Here is a 25677-nt window from a genome sequence, read left to right as displayed (position 1 = left end):
CCAGAATTTAATGGAAATTAGCAAATCTGTACTGGAGATTTTCCGAAACTCAGCAGATGGAAACGCTATGAAGCAGTGGAGGTAAAGGAAGCGAGCTAGTGTGTGTCGGAAGGCAGGCAGCTTGCTCCGGGAGAGCCATTGCCGCAGCCATATATGGAAGAGGACGTTTTCCTTGTTAACTTTACGGGGAGTCTGTGCCCAGAACGACATCCATCATGCGGATGCGTTTCCACAGGAACATTTCTCTTCCAAGTGATCTTAATCATAGTTTTAGCACTGTGTCACATCTTTGCTGACTTATTTATATGGTCTGCATGGGCTTGCTCTGCATCCGCTGCTAGTCTGCCCTAAAAAGGTGAACTGTTTATAATTTTCTCGTTTTGGCTAACAGAAAAGACAGTACTAAACCGATGCCAGCAGCTTAAGTTTTTTCTTACTGAAAAGCCCACCCCGTTCTGGGCTGTACCCAAAGCAAAACTGCTTTTCAAGTAACAAAATATCCTTTCACTTGAGGGAAGTAAGGTTTGCTAAAGATAGAACATACATACCATAAAACAGAGAAGAAAGAACCTAGAAGCTGAGAACGTAGTAAGGCTTTCCCTTCCAGACTCCTTGTCCGATAGGTGTGCTCCTACACAGCTATGCTACACAGTGTAACAGCTCGCTCTCGCTAACCTTGATTCAGTTCATTCATTTGTCTTCCACCTACTCACATCTGTTGGGTTGTGGTTCCCCTCTGATCAGGGTTCATGGCTGCACAGGTTTGATTTAGATGATTGTTTAGAGAGGGGACTTAATAAAAGAGTGTTCATGAGAGAGAGGTTTTTTGCAAATGAAGGACTGATCACCTCTGCAGCAGTGGGCAAGAGGGGAAAACTGGAGTTAGATGTGTGCAATAAGTAATGCTCATTGTAATATATATTACAATAAAATATCAAAATAAAAGAAGTTAAGGTATAATTTACAGTCCAATTTTTCTTCGGCTTTTTTATCAGTGATTTCTTATGTGTCTATGCGTAACATCTAGCAAAATAATTCCACAGCAAATTATCTTAATTCTCCTATGTCTAAACTCTTCCTGGTCCTCTGGCTACAGCATCTGGTGAAGAGTGGGCCAAAATAATTTATTAGAAAAATATGAACCATCTAATACCATCTAATGTTGTTGAATACAGTTTGTTAGCAAGTGGTTGGCTTCTGTTTGAAATGTTCTCCACCAGATTTTAGAGCAGCTATCCCTCCTCCGTTAGGTCTGCCTGGATGTGCAAAGTAACAGTTATGAATGACCCTAAATCAGCGTGAGAAAACCAAAGCTCAGCTGTGGTGCTAGTTTAAGTGTAGCTCACTTTGCTGCTAATTTATGTTATGTCTTCTAGAATAGTACTTCTTTTGGAAAATGACATGCTCATTTTAAAAGACTCTGCCAAATTTGCTTTTCTTTGGCTACATTCAAGATGTTTTTTAGAACAAAAAAGTATTAAGAATATTGATGTTTCCAGGATGACTGGAAAGGCTTTAATTAGCGATAACATTTTAGGATGACCAAGGAAATTGGCAGCCATGGTCCAAGCCCTCAGAATTCTTATAATGAATAAAAGAGAAATGGAATTTAAAATAGTACCAAAATTTCAAGGATGTGACAACTGACCCTGACGTGACTACCTGCTATTAAATAGAAGAAAATTTATTTTAAAATGGTCTATTTGAAACATTTTTAGAATGTAATCCTAGCTCTGGAGTACTAAATGAAGTCTTGCCACTATTTAAGGAAAATGACAAGACAGTAACCCTAAATTGTGGTTCATCACCATTCAAATCTTGTCTCAAATCAAAGCATATAGATTATATACTTTGTATGTATGTATTTTTTTTTTTTGCCAGGCCTTCATTAAGCTTTATAGAACTGATCAAAGGGTAGAGTGTCTTTTCTTTCTTAAGGATGGTACCCATTAATTCTCTGTTATCTAAAGAAGAAAAGGAGCTGAGTTTATATCAAGGATGCTTTATATTGTATATTGTGAGAGGAAATTTCTAGTTAGGAGTATAAGCTGACAAGTTGGGCTGTAAAATGCCCTTTGGAGATAGCAAAGAAAATATTTTGGAAAAGGCCTTGATGTTTATCTTAAAACAGAGACTTGAACAGAGAAGCTCCATTTCAGACTTGTATTTCTGTGGTATTGTTATTTAGAAGTCTCCCTCTAAGCTTCAGAGTGTAACTTTTTTTAAAAAAAAATAAATAAGGTGTTAAAAGATTGGTTTGGGTTCTTCCCCCTCAGACTGAGCAATGTTTGCCTGGTTTACCTAGCATAAAAGTATTTCAAAACAATTTAAAGCTACTCTGATGTCTTCTAAATACAGTATAGCCTGCAAACACGGTTGTCCTAGAGCAAAACTGTCCAGCTGATACAAATAAGATCATTTGTTTGCTTCTCCTCTAGTTACTTGTCTCCTTTGAAGCACAGTTACATGTCTGCAGTTTCATGTAACCTTTTTTTTGTTGTTCACTTACTTGTTGTGATAAATCATACAATTTGGGCTTCTGGTTTTGTTTTTCAGACTAATTTAAAATTGCTCACGTGGGCTGGTATCCTCTGTTGCTTGATATGGAATGGATTTGCTCAGCAAGGTAAGTCACTTGATTTCATTGCAGTAGTTTAATGTTGCTTTAGAACAACTATATACGTTTAGCAGTTTTTTATGTTGATAAATATATCATTGTTAGAGGAGTGCAATGTGTCAATCCTATCTCATGTTAATAACCTGTTTGTAGTTACAACTCAGTTTACAAAGCCAGAATGAAATAAATTAAAACTCTTTTGTGGTTAGCACCTTTTTATAAATTGACTGATAGTGTTCTTTGCTAGGTGGAAGTGACTGCATAAAAGCTAACGCAAAATCATGTGGTGAATGTATACAAGCAGGACCAAACTGTGGTTGGTGTAAAAAAAACGTAAGTATTGCAGAATTCCTTTTATGGTTTGTTTTTTTTCCCCTTGGCTTCAAATTCTAGTAAAAATACTTTAAATGTATAGACATTTTTGTTTTCATTAATAATAGTTTCATGTCGCTCTTCAATTTGATATACTTACTTGTACTTAAAAATTTAGATACTACAACTTTTTCTCATGTCCCGATTTGAGTATAATTGCTGTTTACAATGTGTTTACTTCTCCTTTCCTAAATCTTAAGTGTATACAGACCCTACAAGCTATCTCATAGTTAATTTAAAATCATTCCAGCATGGAATCTGTGTATGCTTAATTACATTCTTCCAGTGACATCAGAGTAGGAGGTAGTTTTAGGCAGACATAGGTGGAGTAGGGGAAGAGATTGAAGGTTTTCTTTTATAAAAGAAAGATGTTCAGATTTTAGTTTTATGTTATTGGTAGACTTGGGGGTTAGGAGATTGGTGTGGGTGGGTGGGTGGTTTGTTACAGGATGAAAGAGAGTGCTTTCTTATGTAATTAAAAATTGAATTAAGTAAATACAAAATGTAAGATAATCTTAAATTGTATGACTTAATCACTACATGCCAAAGTCTCGTCTTCAGGTTAGAAACAGAAGAAAATGTGTTCTACAGCTCTTCTTTGGTTTGTTATTGAAAACTGGGAAATTTTCCTGTTTCTCACTAGAAGATGATAATGTATATTTATTTCCATATAGTACCTATTTGATGTCCCCCAAACCAGCTTATAAACTTTAAACATTTAATTAAACTGATTAACTTTAAAATTTGGCCTTGAGCTGTCAGATTCATTGTAGGTCCTAGTCATCAAGAACTGACAAACTTTAAGATATTTTTATGTATATGCAAATTTTTTTGGGGGGGGTAAACCAGAATTGCCAAATTTCTCAATTAGAAGCCTTTTTGTTTATATTTGAGGTTTGAGGTAATGGTAACTTATTGTTCAGAACAAAGCTACATGTTTTTTCTTATGGATCTTACTTTTGGATTTAATTTCCTCAGAAGGAAAGGGTTGTCATCTGTCTTTCCCCTGCTCTGTCAGCATATTGCTATTATTTTGTTGTGGAGTACCAAGGTACACTTACATAATCTTTAATTAAAGCCTTTTAAAGTTGAAAGAGAAGGGAAGTTGCCAAGTAGGTGGTACAAATAGGTTCATATTATTAAGACTACATTGAGATGAGAGCTTTTTCCACCTGCTGTCACTTTCAGAGTAGCTGGTTTTAAAAGGATGTCCTCCTTCTGTCAGAAGTGACATTGGTTGGTTTTTTTTGTTGTAGTTTCATCTTGCGTCCATCTTATACACGGATAAGTATAAGTAGATGCAGACTCCTGGACTAAATAGTAGTCACTGACGTATTTAGTATAATGTAATGCATTTCAGGACTGTGTGTTTTGTTACTGAACTTAAAAAAAAAAAAATAATATGGAGTCATCGTAATAAGTGTTATCATGGGTAGAGTATAACAAATTGCATATAGGTGTAAACTTGATACTCTTTTGCCTGTGTTTTCTAGGACTTTTTGCAAGAAGGAGAACCAACATCTGCCCGATGTGATGACTTGGCAGCACTAAAGAGTAAAGGCTGTCCTGCAGAAGATATAGAAAATCCCAGAGGTGACAAACTGTTGCTTGAAGATAGAGAAGTAACGAACCGTAAAATAGGTGCTGCAGAGAAGCTGAAACCAGAGGCCATTACACAGATCCAGCCACAAAAATTACTACTGAAACTGAGAGTTGGTAAGGACAGTTTCGTTCTAGTCTTGCGACAATTTTTCTGTCACCGCGTCACCTGCATTTTTTGTTTTCAATGTGTAACCATTTTGTTACAGAAACTACTGTTGTTCAAGTAACTAGGTAATCATAAGAGAGCTATTCAGGTCAGCCCCAAGTGTTTAAACACTCCAAGTACTGTCTCATTTTATAAAAAGGTTAGATATTACCACTTGTTTCCAATAGAACTTAGGAGAAAATAGATACAGCATGGATTGATACATATATCAGAAAGGTAAAATTATTGTTTTCAGTATTTTGTAGTTGATTTTGTACAGTGCGGCTTCTTAGAATGGAAATAGAGGAGTGAGCAAAAAGGAGAAGTTATGAGAGCATTTCCTTTTCCTGGAAGTACTGCTGTTGCCTCAAGTCTGCATGCCTGAAGTGAACTAAATGGTTTTGTTGTTATGCAGCAAGATTTTTGGATTGCTACGTAAAATACTTTACAGAGGTTAAAGGTGTGGATACAAGGCTGCACGAATGAGAACAAAGTAGTTGTGCACCATTTCCAGCCCTTAAAGAGAACTTTGTTTCTTTCAAATGGGGGCGGGGGGCTGGGGAAACAGGGCTAGTAGCTCACACAGTACTTGAGCATAACGAAGACTGTCCTTCGAGTTCCTAAGCACTGCAGACACATTCAACAGCTACCTTGTATTTACCTGGAGTAAGAGCCTGTATGTGGCATCAGCTGCTTGGTGATTGCTGTAATAAATGCAAGATGATCTGCAGAAACTTAGCATGATGGGAGGAAAGGAAAGGAATTTTGCAGTTTTGGTATTACATCTATTTATTTCTAATGTTACCCTCTTAGCTTCAAACCAAATTATTGTTGCTTTGTTGACACAGAAGTTTCTCCATCAGGATATATGAGGGACCTAGGCAATCAGAACCTAATCACCCAAAAGATTATTACTCTGTTTATAAGCACTTACCTTGGTCATAAGTTCTCTGAGGGAATGTGTGCTTGCAGAGAGGGGTGCTTGCTTTCTGTGCAGGCATTTTTAAACAGTAGCTAAGGAAAATCTAAAGCTTTTAGGATTTGGTGGTTGGGGTTTTTTTGTCTTTGAGGGTTTTTTGGGCCCTATTTTTTAATGAAGACTGCTGCACAGCTGTGTGTCATACACTGTTCACTTTGCCTAGCTAAAGGTTTCCCCAGTTTTCTGATTTTGCTCACATATAAGCAGGTGTTTGCTGATTATTAAGCAGACTTAAGCAGCAGCAGTATCACCCTGTAACTTCAGTGACTGAGGAGGATGGGGGAAGAAACTTCTAATTCTATTCCTCCTTTCATATATAATACGGAAAAGAATACTTTCCCATTTTCAGGAAGTCGTGGCAGTGGTGTATTTGTTTTGCACTCTCAATATCAAAGTAAGACTATAAATGCTTCTGCTGGCAAAACTAAGGATCTGGTCTTACACTTGCAGCAAATAATAACGTGCCATTATCTTACTGCCATTTCTGTGCTCTCGGCCTGTATTTCATGCAAAGTAACTTGAAACGTTCCATCCAGAACCAACTTTTTCTTTTATAAGCCTATTTAAACAATGTGGTAGGGTTTTGGTTTGTTGGTTGGAGGTTTTTTTGGTTGGGTTTTGGGGTTTTTTTTTGGTTGATTTTTTTTTTTTGGCTAGAACTGAAACCTGAGAATTTTGGAGTCTGCTGGGATGCAAATAGATATTGAAAATTTGTGCTATTAGATCTTACAGGAACCTTGTTAAAATTATTGCACGTGTGAAGATGAGAAATTGGAGCAACTATGAGAGGCTTGATTTTAGGCAGGCGAGTATTTGGGGAGAAAAATACCTTGAAATACGAGGTTGGATATTTGAAAGAAATACTTGAAATTTTTTTCATCGTGATTTGATGTTAAGCATTTCAAGTAACAGGAGAAAAAACATCACACTCCTCTAGTTCAAAACCTCCATCAGTATTTCAGAGCTTTTCTTTAAAAAGGCATTTTTCTTGTCAGCGCAGTTGTACATTTTTAACATTTTGTATTTGTTGTTTAATATCTGAAACAGGGGAACCCCAAAACTTTTCATTAAAATTTAAGAGAGCTGAAGACTACCCCATTGACCTTTATTATCTTATGGACCTCTCCTATTCTATGAAAGATGATTTAGAGAATGTGAAAAATCTTGGAACAGCTCTGATGGTAGAAATGGAAAAAATAACTTCAGACTTTCGAATTGGTAAGAAAGATTTGCCTATTCTTAAAAAAGCTAAAACAAAATAAACTTTCCTTCCTGATGTTTTTCACATAACTATGTATGAAGAGTAATTTTTTTGTAAATTAGCACTATTATGGCCGGTACTCTAATACATGGAACCTGTTGAGGAACATAAGAGTAGTACCTGGTGTTGGTGGAGAAACCGGAACATTAATAAGTATGGGAGCTATTTCTGACATCAGTTCAGCTATAATGTATTTGCATTCTGTTGTGTCATAATACAAATGAGACTTCCATTCTCCAGCTTACAGAGTTTTTATTGTTCTTTTTTAGGCTTTGGCTCTTTTGTGGAGAAAACTGTGATGCCATATATAAGTACAACACCAGCCAAACTCAGAAATCCTTGTACAGGTGACCAGAACTGTACAAGTCCATTTAGCTATAAAAATGTGCTCAGCCTTACCAGTGAAGGCAATAAATTTAATGAACTTGTAGGTAAACAGCACATTTCTGGAAATTTAGATTCTCCTGAAGGTGGATTTGATGCAATAATGCAGGTTGCAGTTTGTGGGGTAAGTGTATACTAGTTTTCTTTATTGCTCTATTAGATTAAATTGTTTGAATACAGCCTTAGTGTTTTATGTTGGCTGACATTTGAACATGTTGTCTCATGATAACAAGACAAGATAGGCTATGCAGACTGCATGGATACATGCATTTGTCTGCTTTTATAGAGACCTCTAGTGAGTGAATGAAACCAGGAAGTGTTAGTGGCAATGGGAGGTCATGTTCACAGCAGAGAGGTGCCTCCAAAGGCAAAGTGTGTAAAGCCTGCTTTAGAAGAGTCAATTTCTGCTCAAAAGTGTATGAAATCCTGAGTAAGCAAGTACTCTCAACTTATTTTAAAGCTTTTTGTGCTCCTTGTGGTTATTTTTCCGGAATAGTGTGGTGAATTGTAACTTCTACTAGCTTCTCACACAGTAGTTCGAAACCTGATTTTTGTTTATTTTTGAAGACCTGATCTAGATCACTGCATTCTTCTTTGGTGTTTCCATAGTCTGGCAGACCATTCTATGCACCTGTAAAACATGGACTCCCCAAAAAGTGATATCCAAGTTTATTGCTTTATTACTGTATTATTTTTGCTGTTGATCAATGGAGTCAGGACTTTCTGAAACAATCTGGAGTCGTATTGCAAAATTGCAGTGTTAATCACAAGCTTTCTAGCATTTATTTGTTGTTTATTTTTGGTGCTATTTATGTGTCATTTTTATATGGCCTTCTCTCCTTGAATTAACTAGGGCTTTAGCTTGACGGAAGAATTTTTTTTAAAAATAATAAAAGTAGGAAGGGGCAGGTTACAGAATTAGGCTCTGCAGTTGTGGGGCAGGATGGTCACATGACAGTGAAAAAAGGCAGTCCTCTAGCAAGCAGTATGTTGGGTGCAAATCTGGGGTAGATTGGCAAAGCCTGATGATTCTTCGGAGCCTAATGCTGGGCAAGCTGTAATTATCCAATTCAAGAGTGCAGCAGCGCTCTACATACTAACGTTGTCCTCCGTGCTCTGGCTGTGTGGTAGTCACATAGAAATGGATTTGGCATTAAAGAGCTGGATTGATGTGCCCAATTGCTAAAATCCTGTTGCTCTTCATATACTCCAGTGAGAACTGGAGAGACCAAAGTATGTGTCAAAAAGAATTCTTCTTGCCTTTATTGAAAAACCTGCAGCAGATGTGTTGGAGCAGACAGTTAATTAAATGCAAGTGCTTTTAAGGTTTGAGTAAATCACATGATTTCAGGGTTACACTTTTGCAGTATGGCTTCTCCTAAGTCTGTCTACTTTTTCTTGTGTTTCTCTCTCTCAAGTGTTGGTCCCCAATGCTATAAATGAAATCAGTAAAAAATACCAAAATGCCTTTGTTTGTTTCCCAAGGAACAAATTGGCTGGAGAAATGTTACAAGACTACTAGTGTTTTCCACGGATGCTGGATTTCACTTTGCAGGAGATGGTAAACTTGGTGGAATTGTTTTACCAAATGATGGGAAATGTCATCTGGAAAATAATATGTACACAATGAGCCACTATTATGTAAGTCTTCACATCATCTTCTAGAGAAACTAATGTTTTGTGATGCTTAAGCTCAAAAAAGCTCATTAGGTCATCTGGTATAGTTTCAGACCTCTGCATTTTGTGAACTTCCCCCACTTACCTTTGTATTACATCAAGTGATTTTAGCTTCACTAAAGCAAATGTGCAAGAATTAATCCAGTCTTAACTGAAAAATTTCAAGAAATGGCAACTTTCGCACTATGATTTCTGGTTTGTGATTTTAACCTTTGTAATAATTAATAATACTGCATGTCCATTGGCAGACTGGTGGTTCATTTCACTAGTCTTTGTGTTCAGAAGTAGTTTACTACTGTAAAATAAAGAGCTGCTTGGCCAGGTTTTTTTAAGACTGCTTGAAATCATACGGTTCAAAGTTTATGGTAGAAGTATGCTTAAAAACACTGCCTTCATGGTTTATTGATAGGTAGATCAGAGAAAAGGCGAGAAGAAAAGCATTAACTGGATGGGGTAGACTCAAACTTTGCAAAGTTTGCATATTCATCTATTCCTAAAGTTAAATGAATATTGTTCAATAACAACCTAAAATTAATTCAGTTTTATTTCACCTTTTCTTTATGAAACAGTGCAAAAGCTAGTGGTTTGCACTGAAACAAATAATATGGAAAACTACCAAAGGTAATTTTCTGAGAACATTGAGATTAAGGATTTAACCTGGAGACTTTAAATGGCAAGGAATATGGTAATGTTAATGTGAAAAAACCACCTGCCTTCATGGGGCATATATGGAATCTGTTCAATGCATGTTTGTCTTCAGAGGTTGTTTTGCTTTAGAACTGTGACATAAGCTGGCTAGTTAGAAGTCTTACATACGTTTCTAAAGGTGGTTTGTATTTATGATGTCAAAGTCTTTCTGATCGTTTTCTAGCAATGTGTTACAAATTTGGATTGCATTTTTTGCTTAATTTTTACAGGATTATCCCTCTATTGCTCATCTGGTACAGAAGCTTAGTGAGAACAATATTCAGACAATCTTTGCAGTTACTGAAGAGTTTCAGGCAGTTTATAAGGTAAAGATATATGACGTGTTTCTGGTCTCTGTACTTTTTTCCATCAAGCACTAAGACTGACTCAGGTTTGCTCTGGAATCATTAAAATTGCTTGATTTGAAATTAAAATAGCTATGGAAGTGATCACAGAAGTAATATTTTGCTACTCGTGTTTTTATTATTATTCTTTTTTTGCTTGTTCAGATTGATACAGAGTTTGTGTGTAATTCCCAAGGAGAAGGTGCCCCTCCTCCTTGCCTCTCTTTATACTTCATAGGCAGGGAGTAGAGAACATATTTGCAGTGCTGATTTTCTTGAACATTTTAACAGTAAAGTAGATGAGGCTGGGTGTGGACAACTGAATCAAGAGACACACATACGAAAGAACATATTTTGTCCTTCGTGGTCTATTTATATTCCTGATGTTTAAAATCAACTAAACTACTGGATGTGATTGTGAAATAGGAAATAACTGTGTAAAGGGCATGGATATTTTTCCTTCTTTTAACATAACAAGGTGGAGGTTTAGGGGTTTTTTTAAACTTTTTAAAAAATTTGAAACAATATTGAAATTGTAAGTTTTTCCTTTTTCATTGGAAATCATATTTTATCTGTCTATCTTGAACCTGCTAGAAGCCTGGTTCTTAAAGATCTTGAAGATATGTTGTATGTGGTTAACTTGTACAAGAGAAACTAAATTTAACATGAAAATGCAAAGGAGAAGAAGAGGCTGTATATTTGTGTTGTGCTGCATATAACCTCAAAAATCGTGAGGGTCAATGCTGTAGCCTTCTTTTTTGAAGTACTTTATCTTAACTGGTTAATCCACTAAAGCATTATATCACCATACAGATATTTATAGTACAAATTATACTTTGTTTGTTAGTAAAACTGTAATTTTCCTTCTACTTTTGTAAATACTGAAAGGAATTGAAAAATCTAATACCAAAATCAGCAGTGGGAACATTGTCTTCAAACTCCAGCAATGTGATTCAGCTGATCATTGATGCATACAACGTAAGTTCAGATTTTATTTGGATTGTATCAGTTTTTCTTGCTTCTGAGTTACTATGAGTTTTTCAGGCAGGTACTCCAAGATGGATTTTAGTTTTTCCTACGAAATAGGAAGTTAATATAGTAAACTATAAATACACTGCCGTTGCAGTAAAACCACATTAGACGTTGAGACACTATGGCAATAGAAGGTTAGATGACGAGAAAGATACAGTCTTAAAGCCACTTAAAACAACATTACAAAGAAGAAGTTATCATCAGTGTTTTCCCTTTTAAAAAATAAAATCCACAACAAAAAAACCACAAGTTTCTTCAGTGTCTTCAGTTCTTGCCTTTCTCCCATGTGGAAACAAAAAGGGCCATTTTACAGCCTCTTGACCCCAAAGACAATGTCAACATCAACCTCAGGGACCCCTGGGTTTGGCCCCGAAATATTTTCGTCATAGCTGTGTTTGTGTAAATGAGCCTGATTCCTCCTTTGGGGTACATTGGACAAACAAATGCCTCCAGCATCTGCGGAGACCTGCCCTGACCAGGGTTCAGCCTTGAGGAAGGGGTCACCATAGCGTGACTATGGGCAGCCCTGGGCTGGTGTTCCTTGGCATGTGGGAACTTGCACGATTTCAGTGTGCTCATAAGATTGGTGCTTAGACTGTGCACAGTTGTATAAAGTCTTTTCTTCAGCAAAATGCTTGTACAACTCAATTCAAAGTTAGCTAACAACTTGTTTTAGTCCCTTTCATCAGAGGTTATCCTGGAAAACAGTAAACTACCAAAAGGAGTGACAATCAGTTACAAGTCTTTCTGCAAGAATGGAGTGAATGGCACACAAGAAGATGGAAGGAAATGTTCTAACATTTCAATCGGAGATGAGGTAACTTACACTATATGTGCTGCTACTCAAATATAAGGTTTATTTAAAGTGTCCAACACTCAGTATTTTTTTTTAACAGTTAAGGCAAAACTCCTTTTAGTAATGTGGCACTCCATTTGTTTTTCTTTGCAGGTTATTTTTGAGATTAATGTGACAGCTAATGAATGCCCAAAGAAAGGACAAAATGAAACAATTAAAATTAAACCACTGGGATTCACCGAAGAAGTGGAAATTAATCTCCAGTTCATCTGTGAATGTCAGTGTCAAAGTGAAGGAGAGCCTAACAGTCCAGCCTGCCACGAAGGAAATGGCACATTCGAATGTGGTGCCTGCAGGTAAATAAGTAGGCATTTTATTTTTGCAAAAGAGAAATATGAGCAAGACCTTTGTTTCCTCAGTTAGGGTTTACTTGGCCTTACTAAATTTTTCTAGTGAAAGGACAAGAATTACTGCTACAGACCTATTTCTTTTAGGATATTTTGACATACTGCCTTATCTCAGCAAATAATCCCTAGACTGGAATTCATAGTATTGCTCATTGGTTTGGCAGTTTTGTATAAGTCAGAATTCATGTTTGGCCTTGAGCCAGTACTTTAAAGGGTATAGGTCTTTCTGCGTTTTCTCTTCATTTAATTTTGAAGACCATGTAATTTGGCAAAATTATGGATTTATGGGACAAAACGTGATGGTTTTGCAAGTATTCATACTGATCTAATTATATCCTTCTAATGTGAGATCTGTTGATTTCAAGAAATTCAAAGGCTTTCTAGGTTTTTGGTAGGAGCTTCTACCCATATGGGCACCAATTGTTTCATAGCAGGAAACAGTAAAAAGTCATGAAAGAACCACCTTTTTATTTTGGATGACATCCCAGTCTGTTCTCCCTACTTTATTTCTAACCTTTTGGGGTCTTATTACAGTGTTTCTTCTAATTGCCTATATCTATAAATCTTTCAGAATATATGTGATTTTTTTTGTATAGTTTTGCTTTTGAAATGTCCATCATTGCCAGTCACAGCGATTATATTACACATGCATTCCTTATTACACATTTGAAAATTAAGTTAAATTATATTGGATTTTCTGGCATGACACACAATGAGAGTAGAGCAAAATCTCGGGGTTTCAGTGGAGACTGGTTGAAGATCAACCTAATAGGTCAAGGTTCAAGCCCCTCGCCCCCCCCCCCCCCCCAAAAAAAAAAAAAAAAAACAAAACCACAAACCAAAAACCAACAAATCCAAAAAAACCCCAACTCTACAGCAAAAATGAAAACTGTTTCTTCTTGGAAACCTTGAGAGGAAAATGGTAAGAGCAGAATGGAATTAAGATCTTCTCTAGGAAAATAAAATCCAGGACTTTTGAAAGCAGTATTGGTTTCTGCCCAGTGAACTGTGACTGAAATGAAATGCAGAATTCTCATTCCTCATGGTTTAATATGTGACTTTTTTAAAATGAAGCAAAAAATACTGATTTACTCAGAGGATTTCTGGTGTAGAATGGACTAACATCTGCCTGGTGAAGTTGTTGTTGGTAGTTAATAGGTTGTTTAAAATACTGAGGTGTGGTCCCCTAACTGCCTAGTATTCTGTAAGTTGAGGAGTAAGTCACTTTGTATCCAGTGTTTAGTGGTCCGTTGTGCCATTTTGCAGTCAGTTTTTGATGGTCCCTTTAAATAAGGAGAATAGATTTTTCCCATCTTTGTGTAGAAAGACTTAAACTTGGTATCACTGTTGCTGGTGTCCTTGTAGTTTCTGATGAGGTTGAACAGACCTGTGGGTAAGAACAGCCTTCTGCATTTGCGACAGTAGCAGTTTCCTGACAGAACCATTGTCTCTGATCGTCACCTTACAACAGGTTGTCAATCACTGCTGGGAACAAGAACAACCTCCCATTTGGTCATCAATGTTTTAACTTTGATAATGAGAAGTGCTGATTTCCAAAGATCTCAGATCAGCAGCTCTGAGGATCATCTACTGTCCTGCCTAATTGCTGTTCTTGGGCAGTCTTGTCAATGAAAGATGACAGCATCTACAGTGAACAGTCACTCAATAATTACTGGTCTGTCGCATGAGAGAGGGATTAATAGTGGTTATGTGGCAATGTAGTTAGAGGTGGTGACACAGATTCCCACCTGGAACGAGTAGTCTGCATATGAGCAACTTCGTCTAATTTGCTCCAGCGGTTTCAAGAACGGGTACATAGATGTCAGCTAGAAATCTCATTTGAAGTTTAACTTGGAATATCCCTTGAGAAGAGTAGTCACTTTTACTCCTGTTCTTTGTGCTATTTTTGCAGTCTCTTTATTGTATGACTTAATTAAGCTTACATTTTTAGTTGTGTCTTTACCTTGCAGATGTAATGAAGGACGTATTGGAAGACTATGTGAATGTAGTACAGATGAAGTAAATAGTGAGGATATGGATGCTTACTGCAGGAGAGAGAACAGTACAGAAATATGCAGTAACAATGGAGAATGCATTTGTGGACAATGTGTATGCAAGAAAAGAGAAAACACCAATGAAGTGTATTCTGGCAAATATTGTGAATGTGATAACTTCAACTGTGATCGATCAAATGGTTTGATTTGTGGAGGTGAGAAACTACTTCAGAGTTTTCTGCAGGCAAAACTGCCCAGCAGCTTACAAGTCTGTCAACTCAACCCTGTAGAGTAGTGATACTTAGCTTAAAGGTCATAGCCACGTGATAGCAGATATGAGAATAACCGTGGGTTTAGTGATTGAAAACACTTGCCTATTAATAAAACAGCTCTCTGTGATCATGAACGTAGAGTGTATTAATACACATTTTACCTTCCTTGAATCACAGCTCCAAGAAAGATGTAAAGTGAAGTTGACTACTTCTTTTTATTACGGAATTACTCTCAGGTGTTATAGTGAAGAAAGCTGAGACAACTGGCTTGAAATTATAATGTTATGCTGGCTCAGTTTAACCACCGTGTTAATCAAAAGAGATAATGACCTCAGCTTACTTGTAATAGTAAGGGCTTGACCTGGTACTTGACAGGATACCAGGGAGGTGCTGTCTTGAGACTATTCTAAAAGGTAAGTGAAGACTAGAATGGGCAAGATGCAGGAAAACAGTTTAAATGCAGGAAGCAAGACTGATGGAACTTAATTCCCAAAATCAAAAGCAATTTAGAAAAATCTTTAGCAGACAGTGTTTAAATTACTTTGTTGTATGTATTTTTGTCCTATAACTTCCCTAGGCTGCTTTGCACATGGAAGTAACCTGGTAGGAGTGTAACTACCACCTCAATTTTGATTGTGATACATAAATAAAATAGAGAAACCACTAAACTTTTAACTGAATTATGAGAACACCTCATCTGATTTTCTCAGAATATACTATTGCTCGCCAGTTCCACAAAGGACAAGAGCAGTGGTGGTAGCGTTCCAGAATATCTGGTGACGATAAGTATTGACTTAAATGCTTTATTCTCAATATAGTGTAGCCAAAGATCTCCCTTCGGGAGATACAGGTCTGTTGTTTCCTGAGTGAGGAGCATAAGGAGCATAAAGTTTGGGTGGGTGAGGTCAGAAGTACAGCAGCTGAATGGTCACGTTCTGGGGAGCCAAAGGTGTTTCATTTTTCTGTGTTGTGAAGCCTAAGTGCATTGCTCATCTTTTTAGGTTTCACTTTATAAATTTGCATAGAGATAGATACGAAGACAGGAGTGATCAATGCATCTATATACATATAAAATTCTGACCTGAAGCAGTGCTGTGATGCTCTCCACCCAGGAGATATGGCCATCACATTTATGCTGTTCTTGATCAGCTTTCCCTAGTCCTGTTGTTCTGTTTATAAAGGGGAGAAACACCTGTAAGTTTTTCAAGAAGGTAAAATTTATTTTGTAGCTTTTAATTCATTATCTCTCCAGTAGGGTTTTTGCTTCCCTGTATCTTATCCTGAGATGGTGAACATTTATTTCTTACTGTCAGAGGTTTAGTTTTATGTTTAGACTTCATTTCGCTGAAATACCTTTTCAATGCACAGGAAATGGTATCTGCAAATGCAGAGTATGTGAATGTTTCCCCAACTTCACTGGCAGCGCCTGTGATTGTTCTTTGGATACTTCTCCGTGTATGGCGTCTAATGGGCAGATTTGCAATGGAAGAGGAACCTGCGAGTGTGGCACCTGTAACTGTACAGATCCCAAATTCCAAGGCCCTACATGTGAAATGTGTCAGACTTGCCTTGGTGTCTGTGCAGAGCATAAGTAAGTACCTAAAAAACAGAGCCCTAGCTTCTGTGGATTTGAGTTTGTCATACTTACGTGTGCAGAATTTTTAAAACAAGGGCTTTGATACTGTGCTTTATTCTACCCTGAAATATAGGGAAAGCATATTGTATCATTCCTTTAGACAGTAAGAGTTGTTGGGTGAGAATCAAAAATTAACAAGAAAAACATTAATACAGTATTTTGATTGCTTCCAGGTAGGCTAATTATTTCTTAAGTTTTTTTCTTTGCCATTTTTTATTAGGCATACAAACGTGTATGTTATGCTGAATCAGTTTTAACCATTCAGACTGACTTGGGCAGGTTACAGCTTTCCCCCGTTTTGTGTGTAATTATTGACAGCCAATCTTCCGCAGAGCTGGAGGGAACAGTCCCATCATCTTGACCTTTTGAAATTAATGTAACAAAAATATATGTATACTGTGCAATTTCTAGAATACTTTAAAACTTCAGCTAAGCTTTTTGCTTAAAACTTTTATTCCAAGATACTATTGAAAAAGTCAGATTATCCTGACAGTCAAAAATTAAACTAGAACTGTGTGGACCAGTGAAATTTGCATCCCTGTCTTTGGAGATCCAAGTTTTTAGAAACAAGCGTTTTCTGCACAGAAGCTTTGAAATTTATGATTAGTGGCTGGGCTGATTCCTGGGTTTTTTTTATGCAGGTCTCAGTGCAGTCTTTTCAGTATAAAAATCCTGCTCAGTCTGCTTTGATGAGCTACTCGGAGTGATACCCTACTGTAAAACCTATCTGTTTTTTCTAATCTGTCTTGTATCTCAGATCCTGTTTCACTGTAAATATTCTGTTCCTACACTGCATTCCCTGAGAGTATTCTTTTTTCAGGTGGAGGTGTTAAAGAAGTTTTAGCCTTATTTCCTTTTAGAGATTTAGGTACATTTTTTTCTTTTTTTTTTTTTTTTCTTTCTGTGTTTGAAACTTGTGGGTCATCCAGGGAAAGAGGAATTTATTAAAGGGGGCTTTTGTTAATGACAAGGTGCATTAATGTTCTAGCCAGTAAAAAGCCATATCTTGCTTTATTTTTTTCCTGGCCTTTATGACAAAAAGATTAGCTTCTCTCTCCTTTATGTTTCTTCAGATTAAATGCTAGAAATCCTTTCTGAACGTATTAAACATTATTGCTTCTGATTTATACTTCCACAGGGACTGCGTTCAATGCAGAGCTTTCGATAAGGGAGAAAAGAAGGAAACATGTTCTCAGGAATGTATGCATTTCAACATGACACGGGTAGAAAGTCGAGACAAGTTACCGCAGCCTGGACAGCCTGATCCATTGTCACATTGTAAAGAGAAGGATGTTGACGACTGCTGGTTCTACTTCACATATTCTGTCAACTCCAATGGTGAAGCCAACGTCCACGTGGTAGAGACCCCAGGTATGAACATGGTGTTGCCTACTCGCTCTCCTTTCATCTTCATTGTTAATTCATGCAGTTGTGTACCACAAAGTAGCACTGGTTGCTTTGTGTGAATTAGATACATTTGGAAATGGGTACCTGTTCCGAGTGAGAGCTGTGGATCTCTGGAACTTGAGTGGCTTTTAAAAACCCGAAGTCTCTCTAGATCTAGATTTTTTTCTAACCTTCAGGCTGACAGAAGCAGGTTTTGTGTTTTAAAAACAAAAAGTCAATCAGATACTTAAATTTGTTAAAGTATTTCCACTTGACATACTTCGCAGGCTTGTTTTACGTGTCCTATAGCAAGTCCTAGATACTTCAATTTTGATAACTCTTTTTGACCAGGCTTGTGCTACAGGCTAGAAACAATGATGTCTGGAGGGGGTTGTTGCTTTTCTCTTTTCCTTTTCCGAATAATGTGAGGCCAGACTTAGGCAAAAAAAAAAACCCACCGCAAAACTGTGTATTGTGCTGCAAACTTTAAATTATTTCATGCTGGCAGCATAAAATTTTACTTAACTGAGGTAACTTCGAGAATAGATCCAAAAAGGCTTTTGCTTAGTTAGTCCTTCATAGTCAACAGTTCTTGATTTTGTTCAGTCTTCTGATAGAAAAGAGAGAACAATTCTATAGCTCAATCAGTAATTTACTGTTTATCTACCAAAAGTATTTTAGTTGGAATCACAGGATGTTGCATCTAACACTGCAAAAATTCTGGTCTTGTACATTAGCAGTGTGTGGTCTCGTGATTTTTTTTATAAGCCTGACACAAAATACACACCTTACGTGTGTGTTGAAAGGTTTAGCCTTGTATTCTACTCAAGGAATTTTCAGAACTGATCATTTGGGTGATCATCACATAGTACAGATCAGTGGCTAGCGGCTCTTAGAAATAAATATCACTTTAAGTCAGAATGTTTTAAATTCTGTAAAAATGTAGTTCAAAGTATAGTGGAGGGCCTTGAGCCCTGTCGTCTTTTAAGATGCGGTAACACATGCCATACACGTTTGGCATCTGACCTTTTCTTCGTGGATGAGCTTCTGTTGTTTTCGTTAAGAGCACAATCAAGCCTTCAGACGCCAGGAGGCACCTTAATTTGGTGCCATACAGCTGCTGAAGGAGCAAGCTCTGTTCAGTAGAGTTGTATTCGGTGAAGCAGACACTTGTTCCTTACTGGTCCCCGAGGAATTCCTGTTGCGTCCCTTCCCGCTTCCCTCACTCCTGCAGAGGCCGCTGCCAAGACTGGGGGGAAGCAGTGTTCCTATTGACAGCACAGGAATTGCATTGATTTGCTTCTACCTTTTTCAGTCTGTGCATTGAGCTCTGCAAAAGCCTTTGTTAAATTTGTGATCATTGAGAATCTTATATTAATAGAAGAGTTGGGGTTTATTTTGGAGGATTATTATTTCTATGTCAGTCACCGTAAATCATTTTGCATCTATATTACTCTTTTCAAATACATAATTTGCTTATTTTGAAAGTACATGATAATTTTATCCAAAGAAAATGTTCTATTTCAGCAGAGATCAATTCCAAAGATGAGGAAATAACCTAAAAAAAACATATATATCTGAAAAATCTGTCTCAGAAGCAAAGTTGTTACTTATCTCTGTATATTGGCTACTAACAATAAGTCATCTGAGGTAAAATGAGGAACACCCTTTTTCTGTAATGCTGTTGACAGAGTATGTGGGAACTGTTATGCTCATCTGCATCTGTACTCTAGCTGGTTTAATCACTCCAGCACCATCTTTGACTTGGAGCTCTAGTGTGTTTAAAATGCAACTGCTAGTTATTTAACTCCAGTACTAAGGATAAAATTAAGCTGGGATGTTACATGATGTACATGCCAGAAATTCCTTTATTTGAAAGGACAACAATATTGGTATTTCTCTGATACTCAAAATACTGGCTTCAATACAAAATAAAATTTTAAAAGCATCTGGATGTGCACCACCTTTACCATTTTGTAAAGTCATGCTTCCCTTGCTTTGTTCCCTAGAATGTCCCAGTGGCCCTGACATCATTCCCATCGTAGCTGGTGTGGTTGCTGGAATTGTTCTTATTGGACTTGCATTATTATTGATTTGGAAACTACTAATGATCATTCATGACAGAAGAGAATTTGCTAAATTTGAAAAGGAGAAGATGAATGCCAAGTGGGATACGGTAAGTCAAGAGACTTTTATCTGTATAAAAGCTATGAAAGAAGAATTTTATTCATGTATATTAAATGTTTCAGATTGTATTTCTGCCTTGTGGCCTACGGAGGAGCAGAAATATCCTTATTTTAAGCTGACTTTAAAACAAGTTCTATGTTACCACCATTACAAAAAAAAAACCAAAAAACAACCCACCTCAAACCCAGCCCTCTTTGGGAAGTACCTCCTGGGTTAGAAAAGTGAGTAGTAGCTCCAGCTTGAAAGAAAATTTCAGAGAGAAAATGTGATGGTGACAGAACAGTTCAGCTTTGCAGTTCTACCACACTTTTTACAACATATTGTAAAAATGTTTATCAGAAGATGAGTCACTTTTGTATAAAATGAAGAAGAATTTATGCTTGCGAAAGAGATCTTGTAAATACTCCTACAGGTTTAGTTGGGAGATTTCAATTACTGGTCACAGGATCATGGCTGGTACTGGTTTGTTGAAATCTTCCCAGCCCGTTGTCAACAGAAGAGTGTGCAAGAAAAACAAGCCTATGGTCCACAGGCTTACATAGGCTATAGGGTTGCTGCCTCTGGGAAATTTTAGGAATCTGCTCATCAAAAACCCTTTACTACAGTTCTGTAGAAGTTAATACCCACGTATGCTTGGTAAGAGAATACTTTAAAAAAAATCTCCTAGGAAGCTTTTTGGTTTTATTTAAGAAAGCTAATTAATTCTATGCTGGGAAAAAAACCCTACTAACACTTTTCTTTATATATAGTATAATTTTTTTTTTCAGTGATAGCTGAGAATGTTCTTCTCTTTTTTTTTTTTTTTTTTTCCTGTTGAATTATTCGACATTGACCATTTCTTTTACTTCAGCAAGAAAATCCAATATACAAGAGCCCTATTAACAATTTCAAGAATCCAAACTATGGACGTAAAGCTGGTCTCTAAGTCTCAGTTTGTATCTTCTTTCATTTTCTTCCTTTTGTTTTTCCCTTTGCATGTCACTTCAAACTCACTGTGTGTCACACTCAGTTAATCACAGTTTGAGTCTTGCTCAGTTTTATTTACTGTTGCTTTGATTCTGGGGTTTTAAAGAATGAAGCTTGAAAAATTTTAACTTGTTTTGACAGCAAGATTGCCTACTTACTAATACTACCAATACTGGCTTAAACTATTCTGCAAGTGATTTGGGGGGGGGGGAGTTGGGTTGGTTTTGCAGCTAAATGTGTGGATATAGAATAGAACAGCTGTTAGGATTGAAGAAGCTCTTTGGATTGTAGAGAGAGACAATGCTCAGGGAAGGGATTGCCTTCTGTTTCCTCAAGTCAGCAGTCACTCGGCTTAAAGTTGATATGTTTGCAAAGCTAGTTTAGGTACTCCTAAGATATCCCAGCCTATAAATATCACTGTTTTTATTAGAATAACTGGGAACATTCAGAGTAGCCTTATGGATTTTTCATTGTAACTGCTTTGGCTTATTAACCTAGTGTATAACTAGCCTGTACTTAAAGTGTGAAATGCATATATTCCACTGATTTTATAATTGAATACGCTTCTTATTTTTTCCATCCTTATTTCTATTGAAACTGGTAGTATCCACAGTCCTTATAGCCCAGCTAGCTTGGGTGTCGCCATGGAAAAAAATGTTCATGTGAGAGGAGGAGATGTTCTTGTCCTGTCTAGATGCAGTTTTTCCCAGTTTCTTAGTCCCTCCTAAATTCTGCCGGCACACCTCATGTCCATTTGGAAATGCTGACTTCAGTTCTCTTCACACCCAACACGCAAGGAGAAAACAGCAGTATCCAGAAGAGCGAGTCAGTAAACCAGGAGTGATGGACAGGTGTCTTCTGTCGACTTTAAGGCTGCGCTTTCTTAAATGTTCCCCTCCTTCCCTGGGATCCCCAGCTGCTGGGGAAGGATGAGAAGGGGAGGATGATATGGGGAATGGATGTCAGAAGAGTGCTGAGAGATAAAAGCTACAGAGATCAGATTAGAGGGAAGGGAATGAAGAAGTAGGGAAGGCAGCACATCACTTTATCCAAGGGCACTTTTCAGGACCCAGTGGAAGGGAAGGATCTGTATCTCTAATTTTATTGCCTGCTGTCTCCCTTTCTGTGTTGTACTCAAAAGATTTTGTAAAGGCAAAATGAGAGGAGGAAGCAAGAGTTACGAGTATTTAAGCTCTTATCTGTCCTTGCTGTGACAACAAATCCAAATACTTTGTCTAGCATTCTGAGCTACATGATGAAATATACTTTCCTTTTCTCTGCAACTGTTCCACTTCTCAGCATATCCAAAACTGGTTGTAAAAATGTTAATTCTGCTTGCCACACCCACCATGTTCACCTCCTTTCCCTTTTTTTTCTCTCAGAGCCAATTATTGGGAAGGAAATGAGGTTCTTGTTCCTTTCTAACATCCCACATAATCCATCTGGTTAAGCCTGTTACCTTCTCTTCTGCTATTCACGTAATTGTGTACTTTCTGTCGCATGCAGGGCAAGCATCTAACAAACCATACAGTGTGTAACTTCCATTCTTTGCTCGTGTTCTCTACCCCCTGACTTTTTCAGGATCTCACGTCCTTAGTGCTGCCATTTCTCCTCAAAACGTACTCCTTGCAGAAAGCATTCCTCTCGTGTAAATGGAAGGATTGACTTCTGCCTTTTTGCTTCACTCACTGCAAAGACTGAAAGTATGAAACAGTGTGATTTTTTTTTTTTTTTAAACATTACTTTATCGTTTTTGATATTAATAGAAATAACAGAACTTTGGGAAGAGAGAGAGGTGTGTCTAGCTTTATTGGCCTCCGAAAAGGAGGAGATCAGTACTGGCAGAATAGGTGACCCACAGGAAGTAAAAGAAGAAAATCCTCCTTTCTCCTATAACTTAAGATTTTCTAGGGTTTTTAGATTGTTGAAATAACCTTTCATTTAGGTGAAGAAAGAGTTGTCTTGTATTGCCAAGGCAAGAAAGGAATCTAAAATCCCATTACAAGAAAACTACACTGCAGTAGGTCCCCTCCAGGTGTATACATACACAATAAAATCAACTGTGTGCAGTTTGTCTGACCCTTCCCCCTCTCCCACAGCAGCTTCACACGCTCGTGGGCTTTGTTACTGCAGTGAGTAAACTGCAGCACCACGAGGCTTGTCATGGACCCGGTGTCCAAATACGTCACTAGTCCTGGTCTGTGATGTTGTGAATGACTTGTCACCACAGCCTCCCCGCAGCTGGTGCTCAAGCCAGCTGGGTTGAGCTGAGCTCAGTTCGTCCTTGGCCTGCAGCGTTGCTGCTATCGTAGTGTCCTTTTGCCGCTGTTGAGCCTTACTGTCTTCGCTGCCTGTCCGGTTTAGATTTGTGCCGTCAGAGTATTTCCTTCACAACAGGCTGGCTGCTTTCCTCTAGTGTCCAGTCTGGGAGGTGACGCCCTCCGTCTTCTGCATTGCCCTTAACCTTGGCCTCTGCTTCATCCTCTGATGCAACTGCTGCATTACAGGTGGACAGATGACTCGTTTTGTATTACTGTAAAATGATGATGGATATTCAAGAAAGCTGAAAATAGTAAGAACCGGCTCTTGAGCAATGTATGTGGATGAGTTTAAATATTCTAGAGTGCAGTTCCTTGCAGTGACTTAGGACTTAAGCTACCTTTAGAGTGGGTTTATGTGACTGTTGAAACAGTAAGTCCATGGAGAAAAAAGGAATAAGAAGGTTAATCAAACATCCTGTATAATGGTTCATCTTTATGCAACACTAGACTGAACTGTTACCCTCTGAACAGCCCGGTCTAGTTGAAAATTAATACTGTTGCAAGAGCATATTCTCTGCTTGAAGGTACTTTTAAAAAATACCTCCATCTTTATTTTAATGTGTTTCACAAGGTCTTGTGTATAGTTACTGGGTTTTGCTTTTTATTTTGGTTTAAGTGTGCATGGTGTTACCATTTATGGGGCATGTGGCAAATGTTTTTCCTAACTTTGCATGCTTAAACCAGTGTATTCTCTGCAGTGGTGTAAAGAAAATGGGTTTATTTAAAAACAGTAGTAATGTCTAAGACAGCAGGTTTGGAATACCATGTTTTAGTGGCCAGTTAAAAATCTGGAATGCTGCTTATCTCTGAAAGTTTATACCATGTGCCAGCTCTGAGGGGCCCTAAGTGAGGTGGGAGTCACTGGACTAGTGGACATTTATTTACTACTTCCACGTTAGTTTTAACTATAAGCTATCTGTAGAAGACCTCGCCAAGCCAGGACTGAGACACAGGGATCAAGCATGGCTGGGAAGGCCAGGCCGTCGCTGCCTGCCTAACAGGAGATAGCAGGGAAGGAATTGCAAATCCATTGGGCACCTGTGTTGCAGTTATAGGCAGTAGAGCCTCAAGAGCTGTTGAGCTGATGAAACGTAAGGTTGGGTTAAGCTGAATAGTTATGTGTGCGTGGAGTAAATCTCCATTGTTTGTAATGGGAAATGAGACGCTCCACTGACACAGGGAGACACCTAGTTAAGCACCTTATTCAGAGACATAAATCCCACTGTGTGCTTCTGAGAGCTCTTAGGAACATAAAGTACAAGTACGAAGAGCGACAGTACAGCATTTCAATTTCTTTGTAAATAGGGCTTATGTGAGATAAAGAGCATGTAAATATAAAGTTCTGATTTCCTCTAGAAAAAGCATTATCATGAGAAATTGACACTTATTATGAAAATTGCATTTTGATCATGATTCCAAGTTCAAATTAATTGTATGAGCAGCACACTGTAAATTTCCAAGTTATAGTCCTAACCTTTAGACCAATTCCTACACTATCTGACAGAAGTTATCTCTCTTTTACAAACTAGAAAAAAGTAAATATATACCTCCCTGCATGTGCTGGGGGCAGTATGGTTTGTAAAACATTGAAGGTTAAAAGCACAGTATAGCAAATATTACATAATGCCTCGCCATTGAAGAGCTATGCAGTATCTTCTAGTCTGAATGTGATACAGCCTGTTAAGTTTACAGACTCTTTGCATCATGAACTTTACTGATTTATATTTCTATTTCATTAAAGCTTGTCAAGGAAACAACATACGTTGCTAAGAACTCTGAGGCATAATGAGATACTTCAGTTACAGATTAAATCCCTCATCCCTGGATCTTTTTCCAGTTTCATTTACGTCTTTCTGTTGCAAAGCTTTTTATTAAAAAGATTGGGAGAGGGAGTAATTGTGCAGTGATTAATTTGGCTGAGAACTAACCACCGCACTGTATTTCCATGATTTTAAAAAAAACAACAAAACCTTAACTCCCCATCCCTTTCCAAACTAGTAGCTGATACACCTTTTTATCAAGACAAAGTTTGCCTGGGAACTGGTAAAGAGTCTTTTGCTGTTAAAAATGTAATTGTGAAGTGCAGCCAGCAATGGACACCTGGTTCCTCCTTCACCTCAAGTCAGATGACGTTGACTGAGATCTTGAGAAGAGTGAACAGAGAACCTTGACTTCCGTTGTCCAGCAATCCAGGTTCTGGCTGGACTTCGGAGACTCAGCTGGAGCCTCCCGGGTCTAGGCAGGATTGACATGCCTCATTGCTCTTTGCGTGTAGAGAAGCTGGCTTTAAGGACAAACACCCTTTTTCTGTGAAAGGGACTGTGACAGAAAGGCAGTACGACAGCTAAGTATGGTCTCCCTTAGCAGCAGCTCTTGTTGTTGGGGTAGACCAGTTACCTGCCCTGTACCAGGTCTTGCAAACAGAAGGAACCAAACTTCCCAGGAACTGTGACTGAAGTCTCACACCAAGTTGGTTTCTTGCTTGCCTTGGCACCTTTTGGCATGCTCTGTGGTACTTGCGGTTGATTTTCCAGGTTTATGATGCTAAAAACAGACACACCTGGTGTTCGTGTGTTTAGGGGGAAGTTTTCCTTTAATTGACTGTAGAAAAA

General features: G+C 37.8%; 1 protein-coding gene across 4 annotated transcripts in view; it reads left to right on the top strand.

Annotated features, from left to right (window-relative positions):
* The window catches only part of ITGB1 (integrin subunit beta 1), a 45225-nt gene that overhangs the window by 16684 nt on the left and 2864 nt on the right, over window positions 1-25677 (top strand). For 3 of the 4 annotated variants that reach the window (XM_056335259.1, XM_056335260.1, XM_056335261.1), the window contains exons 2-15: window positions 2557-2626; window positions 2865-2950; window positions 4483-4705; window positions 6763-6933; window positions 7246-7484; window positions 8846-9001; window positions 9955-10050; window positions 10957-11046; window positions 11777-11917; window positions 12050-12252; window positions 14274-14512; window positions 15938-16160; window positions 17344-17576; window positions 19601-19767. In XM_056335259.1, the coding sequence (XP_056191234.1) occupies window positions 2557-2626; window positions 2865-2950; window positions 4483-4705; window positions 6763-6933; window positions 7246-7484; window positions 8846-9001; window positions 9955-10050; window positions 10957-11046; window positions 11777-11917; window positions 12050-12252; window positions 14274-14512; window positions 15938-16160; window positions 17344-17576; window positions 19601-19767 (2337 nt within the window). Of the gene's footprint in view, window positions 1-2556; window positions 2627-2864; window positions 2951-4482; window positions 4706-6762; window positions 6934-7245; window positions 7485-8845; window positions 9002-9954; window positions 10051-10956; window positions 11047-11776; window positions 11918-12049; window positions 12253-14273; window positions 14513-15937; window positions 16161-17343; window positions 17577-19600; window positions 19768-20628; window positions 22474-25677 lie in introns of those variants that run through there. The other variant, XM_056335262.1, reaches the window with a different exon arrangement.

This window comes from Falco biarmicus, chromosome 4 (assembly GCF_023638135.1).
Source record: "Falco biarmicus isolate bFalBia1 chromosome 4, bFalBia1.pri, whole genome shotgun sequence".
NCBI lineage: Eukaryota > Metazoa > Chordata > Aves > Falconiformes > Falconidae > Falco > Falco biarmicus.
The sequence above is the reverse complement of the archived record's forward strand: the minus strand, read 5'-3'. Positions and strand labels throughout refer to the sequence as shown.